Source organism: Morone saxatilis, unplaced genomic scaffold (genome assembly GCF_004916995.1).
Source record: "Morone saxatilis isolate NCDOM2014 unplaced genomic scaffold, NCSU_SB_2.0 Contig15, whole genome shotgun sequence".
NCBI lineage: Eukaryota > Metazoa > Chordata > Actinopteri > Moronidae > Morone > Morone saxatilis.
In genome coordinates, this window is record NW_023339707.1 from 12970502 (window position 1) to 12980883 (window position 10382).

General features: G+C 39.3%; 1 protein-coding gene across 2 annotated transcripts in view; it reads left to right on the top strand.

Annotated features, from left to right (window-relative positions):
* The first annotated feature begins 5465 nt into the window (after positions 1-5465).
* Positions 5466-10382, top strand: part of b4galnt1a (beta-1,4-N-acetyl-galactosaminyl transferase 1a) — a 12383-nt gene continuing 7466 nt past the window's right edge. The window contains exons 1-8 of one of the 2 annotated variants that reach the window (XM_035656939.1): positions 5466-5607; positions 6846-7060; positions 7142-7324; positions 8021-8127; positions 8291-8328; positions 8414-8594; positions 9727-9819; positions 9929-10116. In XM_035656939.1, coding sequence (XP_035512832.1) covers positions 6846-7060; positions 7142-7324; positions 8021-8127; positions 8291-8328; positions 8414-8594; positions 9727-9819; positions 9929-10116 — 1005 coding nt within the window. In that variant the 5' untranslated portion in view covers positions 5466-5607. Of the gene's footprint in view, positions 5608-5667; positions 5795-6845; positions 7061-7141; positions 7325-8020; positions 8128-8290; positions 8329-8413; positions 8595-9726; positions 9820-9928; positions 10117-10382 lie in introns of those variants that run through there. The other variant, XM_035656940.1, reaches the window with a different exon arrangement.

A 10382-nucleotide genomic window follows, 5' to 3' on the forward strand; every position in this document is an offset into this window, starting at 1 on the left:
TGCCTAGTACTAGTAGGCGTAGGTTTATTATTCTTCCACTTAATAGTATGTGTATTTGCTTTTACATCTGTATTGTACTCATATCTAATGACAATCACAAAAAAATCCGACCTAAAGGCTTCACAGCTCAATATTTCATGCAGTACCTTTTTGACGGTCGTGCTTTTATTTTGAAAACGTCACGAACCAACCATAGATATATATACTGAAACATGAGACTGAAACAATATACTTTCGTAACATTCAATATCATAAAACACATTCTCACCTGTGAAATGTTATCCCTTGCTGTTTGTTTTTTTCATTTCTTTCGTTCGAACATCCATAAGCAGCACAAAAGTCCGGCATCCTTAGAGCTGATCTGAATGCGGGAAAACTAATTTGGCTCATCAGAACCCCGCTCCAAGATGGCGGCGGTGTTGACGTATGCTTAGAAGCCCAAGGCGACATCTAGTCAGTATATATATCTATGCAAAGCACCAAGGTAAATTCCTTGTACGTGTAAAAACTAACTTGGCAATAAACCCAATTCTGATTGTGATTCTGATATAGAAAAGTTGAACTACTCGGTCCAGTGATGACACAAAACATAAAAAAAAAAATATTTGCAGGACAAACTTATTTGTTGATAAGCTTCCTTTCCTAAGTAATTCTGGATATTCCTGCATTCACTGAATCTATTAACAATCAGTCATATTTTGAACTGCTTACTTACTAACCGCTTCTAGTCAGACATCATAAATATCATTTGATATATATGACATATAAACACACAATATTTACAAAAATATTTGAAATCACAAAATGAATCAATTTTTGTGATATTTGTGGGGAATCACAAGGATTTTATTGTTGTTTTTAAGTTGTTTTACACTTTCCACATGATGGCATGGTGAGGTTAAATCTTAATTTGCATTGTAGTGTGCAGATCGGAAAATAGCAGCCACACCACAATAGTCAATACAAGACATAATTCAGCAACAACTGGACAAATTGGCAGCTTTTGTTCAGATAAAAGTTAAAACTACTCAATCAGATATATTACACTACTTAATTGCTCTGCAGTAAGTATTTCCATTGGAAAGTTCAGCATTTTGACATTAGTTTCAGTCTTTTCTTTAAACTTCGATGATAAAGGGAGGTTTTGGCTCCATTTGTATTTCTAAGGCTATTTCTGAGCTTTTCATAATAACTGTTGACGCGCATATCTTGCTGCATGATGTGGTATTTATACAGACTAGATTATGACCACAAGATCAAGATTGGATCAGCCAGGCTATCTATTCCACTCCTTATGGTGGCTTCCTGTGCAGAAAAAAAGAAAAGACACAGAAGAAAAGGTTTTGCTGATCCAAGTTGTTTTCACACAAAAATGCCCTTTCAAAAATTTGAGAGCATTGTTTGCAGAGAGATTTGTCTGTTAGCCCTCAAAACACCAACAGGATCTGCAGCTGACCTCAGCAGCAGTTAAACACCTTCCGCATCAGATATGTACTGCTAAGTAGAGCAGCTGCGGCAGTTAGACTGGAGGTTGGTGTGGTTTGCACTCAGCTGCAGAGGAGAGAGCTGTGGGGAACCTCTTTTAAGGCAGTAGTGTGCTAGACCTTGGGCGCGACACATGACAGAAGAGACACAACTGGAGCAGACTGCAGGAAGCAGGCTCAGTTGTGTGTTTATTGTGTGTGCAGCAGTAAAAAGAATAAAGTCGTCTTGTTCAACAATCCCTGTGGTTGGTCTATGTGCTGGGATATTATGGATATTATATTTCTTCTACTAGATAGGGGCACCAAAACAGCCAAATTAATAATAATCAATGTTATGAATAGGGAGCACCACATTTTGCTGCCATTTATAGTTGTGCTAGCTTTCTCTGTCCTCTCCTGAAGGACAGTGGGCAAGGTTAAGCTCCACACACAAACAGCACAGCAGAAGGCCTGACTGTACTTTATTTGATGACAACTCAAATACAAAGTAGAAAAAGTGACTGGTCATTTTTTGAAACGCCTTTGGAGACGGCTTATGGTAGAGAAATGAACATTCAATTCACGGGCAACAGCCAACTCTGGTGGACATTCCTGCAGTCAGCATGCCAATTGCACGCTCCCTCAAAACTTGCAACATCTGTGGCATTGTGCTGTGTGATGGAACTGCACATTTTTGAGTGGCCTTTTATTGTGGCCAGCCTAAGGCACACCTGTGCAATACCCATGCTGTCTGATCAGCATCTTGATATGCCACACCTGTGAGGTAGATGAATTATTATGGATGGATTATCTCGGCAAAGGAGAAGTGCTCACTAACAGACTTTGACAGATTTGTGAACAATATTTGAGAGAAATAGGCCTTTTGTGTACATAGAGAAAGTCTTAGATCTTTGAGTTCAGCTCATGATGAATGGGGCAAAAACAAAATTGTTGCATTTATAATTTTGTTCAGTTATATATGCTATATCATATTATAATAAACTGCCTCTAGTCTCATGGTGGTACCGAGTCTGATTCGAGCGTGAAACCCATTTCAAACTATCTTGATATCAACTGCAATCTCTGTAGGTGAGAGATCACAAAAATATCTGCAGGCTTGTTCAGAAACTTGTCAAAATTGTCAACAATCCAATCAAAGTCAGTTCAATCAGAGACTTAAATTTAATAATTCAATTATTCGACATAGCGCACAATAGGTAAGTTGAAGAAATATGAGACCCCATCATGACATCATATTTTATGGGGTTGTGATGCCATGAGCTGAATACCTTCCCTGAAAGAGTAAATACCCTCAAATGTCATCTGATTGAGTTGGAAGAAGAAAAGGAAAAGTGTGTAAGTAGTTAGCCGCATGAAGATAATCTTTCTGTATGAACTTCTGTTACAACCTCCATTGTGGGGTCCAGGGGAAGAGAGGCACAACAATTAACAATTTACCGGGCGTTTAAAGAAGGGCAGGAAACAGAAATATTTGTACTTTTAAACTATTTATTTCAGCGGAAATGAGGTCAAACGTTAATCCAAAACAACTTCCTAAAAACAAATGAAAAAAAATTTAATCACTGATCCAATAAATGAATAACGCTATCCCTCCACTGAGAGAATAACGTTACTGAGCACCACACAGCTCTGCTCCACATCCGACAGCAACAGGACTCCATTTGGTGGTTTTTGGCCCACTGGCCCCGTCTGTTGTCATTGCAGCATCTTTAAAGCAATCCTCCTGATTGCTAAGGTACTGCAGGTGTGCCTGACCAGTTGGAAGGGAGGGCGGTACCTGGAACAGGACGCAAGACGGCAGAGGCAAAACCTACACACGCAACACCCCCTCCCATAAGAGCAAACTACTAGTTTGCCAGGAAACACTAAACTTACCTCAATAAAACATACACCACATTAGTTTGTTCTTTTTTCACTCACCCACGGGACAGGGCATCAGCCACCACATTATCAGCCCCCTTCTTGTACATCTTACTAGCTCCCTTTTCACTAAAGTAAAATGGTAAACTGCGAAATGTTGGAAAATGCTTAAACTATATGGCACGCCACTGAACAGATGGACCAGAGTGGATCAGAGACACTACGTCTCCACTGACCATTACCAAGTAGAGGCAAACTGTCAGACAAAGATTCAGCACAAATGAAAGTAGTAGATGTCTCGCAGGGGGCAGCAGTCTCCGGAGTTTTCTGCACCCCCTGGACAGCTTCTCCACAGCAGGAATAGGGTGCAAAGGGGCTGGAGGAACTGCCACACCTTCACACCTTTCTGGTTCTGTAGTACAGTTCTCCAACTCACAAATAGGTGGCAACCTGTCCTCAGATGAGGCAGAAGCAAACAGAGTTAGAAAGAACATCCTGAGCACTAACTGAAGACACATCAGGGCAACGTTGGACCAGATCATCTCTAGACTCTGCAGTAGGGACATCAACAAACTCAGGTGATGGATATACCTTACCCCCAGCTATGTCGTTACCCATAAAGTAAACGCCGTCGGTGGGGAACGAGACGCGCATCACCTGTAAGAAGAGTCTTGTGATGATTTTAGTCTGTGGACTACTGCTGCTAGCCTTCTTTCATTATTGAGTCCTGGGACCAGCTCAGTTGACATACAGCCAAGACAAGGAAGTCCAATTAAAAAAAAAAAAATTAAAAAAAAATCACCTCGATGGGAAAATTCAAGACATCTTCAGTCGCTATAGTGACGTTGCCTACATAAATGAAGATGTGGCATGGTATGTTATTAGTCAGTTATTTTGTTCGAATTGTTTTATTGAATTTTCCTTTTCAAATCAGATATTTTTTCCTTGACAGTCGTTTGGCTCAAAATACTTTTTCTTCCTTGGAGCCCTTTTGATAGGTACTGATCACTGCAGATAGGGAACACCCCACAAGAGCTGCAGTTTTAGAGATGCTCTGACCCAGTCATCTAGCCATCTCAATTTGGCCCTTGTCAAAGTCGCTCAGATCCTCATGCTGCTCATTTTTCTGCTTCTAACACGTCAACTTTGAGGACAAAATGTTCACTTGCTGCCCAATATATCCTACCAACTGACAGGTGCCATGATAACCAGATAATTAGTGATAGATATCTCTCTCTATATCTATATATCTACATATCACATTTCAGTGGTCATAATGTTATGGCTAATTGGTGTATTTAGATTATCCTTTTGAAAAATTCCCTTTGTGTCTATAGCAGCTGTCAGACAAATACAGCCACAACAAAATAAATTAGGCTACAGTTAAAGACATACATTTAAAAGCAAAGTGCTCCACAACCACATTAAGAGTGTGACAAAATGTGGAACTGAACACTGGAAAGGGGAATGTTATGTAGTCCAGTTCTAATAGCAACTTGTACTCACCACAGAGGATGTGGGAGGCTGCACCACACTTTGGAAGTTTAACCTTGAGAAATACCTAAAAACAAAACAAGTTAGAGTACTCTCAAAATGACTACACAAATGAACGGAAGAAAACCAGGATCTGTCTGTCCACTCCAAACTGTCATGGCTTATGCATGAAGTATAATTATAGTCCTCTTCTGTATATTACACCTGTTTAAGATATTATATATTGTATCAACTTCAGTACACTCACAGTAATAGCTACTTGTTGGTTTGTCTTTTTGTACTTCTACTCAAGTTGGTGTTTAATATAGAACTTTTAGCAGACTTAGTATTTTTTTTACACTGCTGCACTGTTTTAATCAAGTTAAGGATCTCAGTACTTCTTCCACCACTATCAATTTGAGGCTTACAGGCCAGTGATCGATTACAGAAATCATCTGCTCTGTTTGAGCAGCTGGATAACAAAAGCACTTAACATAATGCATCAATTAGTTTGAATCACAAAGGAAAATATCCAGTCACACAGGACTTCTATCTAGGGTTTGTTTCTGAAGGGAGTGTCACTTTAAAAGGTAGGCGGTATCCTGACAGCAAACAAAGCAAACTTAATATAAAAAAATATAACTGCCGTATAATCATTTACACCGCTGAGCAGATTACAGTATTTCATCAGAAAATGTGCAAGTAACCTAGATAGACAGGAACAGTTTAGTGAATTGTGGTTGGCTTTCAAATTTGATCAGACGTTGGAAATATTTATCCCACGGAAACAGTAAGAAATATGTTTGTCTGTCTTCCTAATGTATGTCTACTACCGAACAGAAATGTAGGGCGTGTTTGGGTATTAAAATACTGGTTTCATTGGTTCGATAATGCTGTATTTTACAGTATTTACCAAAGAGACTGTAGGAGTAGACGTGCGACTATATGGCTTATTTTGTAAGAAGGCTTCTTGAAAGGTGAGGCGTCTAACCCACTAACTGCTTTTATATATATAAAAAAGATTTTATAGCAAGTGAGTTTAAGAACCGGTTTGCCACTCAGGGAAGCAAAAAGTACCATCGTTTTTAATACAAACGCATACTGTACCTGCCACAGCAGCAACATTGGTGAATAAAGGATTTTTAAAGTATAAATATAGCTATGTAGTCAGATGTGTAATGACCAAGCCTGATTTTTAAAATGCTCTGGAGTTTGCCATTGCATGTAATGAACAGAAAACCTTTAAAAAATATTTGCAGGACAAACTTGATAAGCTCCTTTCCTACTAAGTAATTCTGGATATTCCTGCATTCACTGAATCTATTAACAATCAGTCATATTTTGAACTGCTTACTTACCAACCGCTTCTAGTCAGACACTCAAATATCATTTGATTAGTTTCACATATTTTACAAAAATATTTGAATCACAAAATGAATCAAATATGTATAGTCCTATAAAATGGCTCTACAAAAATATACAACACATTTTTGTGATATTTGTGGGGAATCACGAGGATTTTACGGTTGTTTTGAGTTGTTTTACACTTACCACATGATGGCATGGCTTCCGTTGTGGGACCCAGGGGAAGAGATGGCGCAACAATTAATAATTTACCGGGCGGTTAAAGAACGGCAGGAAATAGAAATATTTGTACTTTTAAATTATATATTTAAACGAAAACGAAGTCAAACGTTAACCCAGAACAACCTCCTAAAAAGAAAGGAAGTGAAAAAACATTTAACTAAGCAAATCACTGATCCAATAAATAAATAACGCCATCCGTCCACTGAGGAAATAATGGTAACACACGACGAGCACCACACAGCTCTGCTCCACACCCGACAGCAACAGGACTCTATCTGGTGGTTTCAGCTTTAAAGCGATCCTCCTGATTGCTAAACTACTGCAGGTGTGCCTGACCAGTCGGAAGGGAGAGGGCAGTACCTGGAACAGGACGCAAGACAGCAGAGGCCAACCTGTGCTATACCGTTTTGACTTTTTTTGTTACTTTAATCTTCATTCTAGATGCGCACCACCTGTAAGAAGAGTCTTGTGATGATTTTAGTCTGTGGACTACTGCTGCTAGTCTTCTTTCATTATTGGAGCCCTGGGACCAGCTCAGCAGTTGACATACAGCCAAGACAGCGAAGTCCGATAAATAATCTTCTCGATGTGAAAATTCAAGACATAATCAGTGGCTATAGTGACGTTCCCTACCACATAAAGGAGGATGTGGCACGGTATGTTATCGTCAGTTATTTTGTTGGAATTGTTTTATTGAATTTTCCTTTTCAAATCAGATATTTGTTTCCTTGACACAGTCGTTTGGCTCAAACTACATGTGTGTGTGTGGCTGATAAGGAGACCTTTCAACTGCCATTCTCCAATCTGCTCTTCCCACGCGTGTGGGCCCATAACCTTGGTACCGCGTTCTTAGAGTCCCATCCTGACCCTGAGGGTACAAAGCGTCACCGAGCGCAGGAATACAGCAGCTTTCAGAAGAGGTAAAATATAATTGACACATTATTGAACTCAGTGAACCCACCCATGTGTAAACATGTAACTGTCTGTTTGACTATATAAACTGTTGTAAGATGATACCTGCTTCATAAAATTGTGAGAGAGTCCGTGTTAAGGGAGGATTTTGTCCTCTGACCTGCAAGCTTTAGTCAGGAATTGCTTAAGTTTGGAAAGACATTCCTGACTTACTGAATACACTCACACTGTTGTCTATTTAATGGCCTCGCCCACATTCTGGCTGTAAACTGGCATGCGCTTTGCTGTTTTTGGTGTCCTTTACCCGAATTTCATCTTGAATTTCCCTCGGGATAAATAAAGTATCTATCTATCTACCTATCTATCATTTGAACTGGGGTTATTTGCAATGCTCAATGCATGGTAGTTATTAAGACCATGCACTGAATGCACATAAGTAACCCGGTTTCTGTCAGCTTTCTAAAGTGAACTGATTTCTTTTATGTCATGTAAACAGGAAGTTGTGCAAGTTTGGACAGGAAAAAGGTGTGCACGGTTGTATTAACTGTGGACTGAGCCTTCTCTGTGTCTCTTCTCTCTCTGTCAAACTATAGAAGTGAGCAATTCCTGACATAAATCAGGTTGCTGAAAGTAAATTGGATTGGTGTTAATTGCACAGTGATGAATCAAAGTACTTTCCTCTCTAATATGTTCTGAATGTAAAGGTCCTACAATCCTGCAGATGTGCTGATTATAGCTGAGGCCAACAATCCTCTTCAGTATCCTACCCAGGGCGTGGAGGTGCGACCCCTCAAAACAATCATCATTCCTGGTAAAAGCATATTCTACATGACATGACATGACATGAAACTGATAGTTTAAACAATACATCTTCACCTTCACCTTTTGGTGCTGCTTTTGCTATTTAAGTCTTTGTTAAAATGATAAAGCACCCTGTGTTGATATCACCAGTAATAACTGCTCTCTTTCCATAGGTTTGGGTCTTAAAGAAGAAAAAAGACCAAACCATACGGTAATTTCTTCATTTTGGTGATTACATTGTGGTTGACATACCCATTTTTTCTGTCTAAATATTTTAGACTTTTTGTGTGTAACAGGTATATTTGACAGCAACACTGGGGACTTTTGATGTGGCTGCTACAGTGGACGGAGTTTCTGTTAAAGGAGAGGGAGATAAGCACATGACACTGTCGAGTCCTCTTCTCTCTGCCCTGAATAGGCAGCTGCAGTTTGTCACCTATACAAACACTGTGTTCCATCCCAAGACAGCAGATACAGGTAAACTTAGCATGTGGACGTATCTTTATCCTAAAAGTAGAGTGTTGTGTTTACCTATTCAACCTAATAGAGTACTCAGTGGTAATACATTACATTACACATCACATTATTTTGGATAGATATGTAATGAATGACATTATGGTAAATGGGTTAAAGATGTTATGGGTTCTTTTTTTATTATTAATATTATATGGTTACTTTTAATAAACACCAAAAATAAAACATCTCTGGGCTTAAGTGAACAGGACTCAACTCAAAAGGGAGAGAGATGAAGCAAGGTTAGATGTGACAAACACTGCTTTCACAATATCTTTCTAAACAGGAAGGTTGGAAAGACATTATGTTTTTGCAGTTAGGCGTGAGGCATCCAACCACTAGGACCACTTATGTCATATCCTGGCTGAGTGGGTGGAATTCTCACACAAAGTTATCTGCATCAAAGTTTCAACATTTTGGCTGGCGAACCCGTCATGCAAACTTTATGCAAAATATATAGTGCATGGGCTAGGTAGTGTAGAAGAAAGCTTGATGTTAATTAGGAGTTTAATAGGAGTTCAAATTCCTCTTTTGCTCTGATAGATATAATTATTTTTTTAAACAAAAAAACATAAAATAACAAATAACAACTAGAAGTGTTATTGTCATGAACATTTTCAGTTTTCTAGACCGAATGCGAATATTCCCACCCTCTTGGGAATATTCTACATTAACTAGCGCCTGACAGAGTGTGTATATATAAGGGTTGCCAACATTCAGCTTCTGGCATTAGGCACCTACTTGCAGGAAATGTGCCTTGCTCTCATGCTACTCACATTGTATTGTAGTTACAATAGGAGACACACAAACCTTATCACAAAGAGTCAGTCAGGAATGTCTCAAACCAACAAGGAACCTTTGGACCTGTGACTGTGGAACGCCTCCCATGGTTTATCACTCTTAAGTATAGTAGAAATGGCTCAGGAGTGCTACATGTCTGTCTGCAGCCCTCTCAAAGCCAACAGCAATGAAGTCAGTGACAAAGCATAGGCAATTAAAACTTTGCATAGTTTAACCATTAAAAATAACAATAACAAATAGGTTTATTTCTTTTTATGAATTCTGAAACCTGAACAGTTGTTGTTTTGTTCTGCAGTTCAGTTTGCAACTAAAGATCATCAGTCATTTTTCACCATTAAAGTTGGACATGCAACCATACCAAAACTTTACAACTCTGGATACCAAGGAGGTTTGTGACCTTATATATCGTTATCAGTTTTATTTTGATGCAAAGTGTCACAGAAGGTCACTTCATGGGATCTTTTTATTTACTATATGTGTTTCTTGTTTCTACATAGAGTACAATATTAGTGCTCTAGTTACCATCGCCACCAAGACCTTTCTACGCTATGACAAACTCAAAGATCTCATCGACAGCATACGGCAATATTATCCCACCGTCACCATAGTGATAGCAGATGATAATGAACACCCTCAACCAGTGCCCGGGCCTCACATTGAACACTACACCATGCCATTTGGAAAGGTAAAGTTAATGTCTCTATTAAGTATCATGCATTGTGATTATTAAACAGTGTGGTTCATGATTGTTGAAACACTGCATCACTGGCGAAGAAAGCCCAGCGGCGCCTCTACTTCCTCCGAAAGCTCCCCCACCCATCATGTGCACATTCTACCGGGGCACCATTGAAAGCATCCTGTCCAGCTGCATCACTGTGTGGGGCGGGAGCTGCACTGAATACAGCAGAAAAGCACTACAACGCATAGTGAACACAGCTGGTAAGATCATTG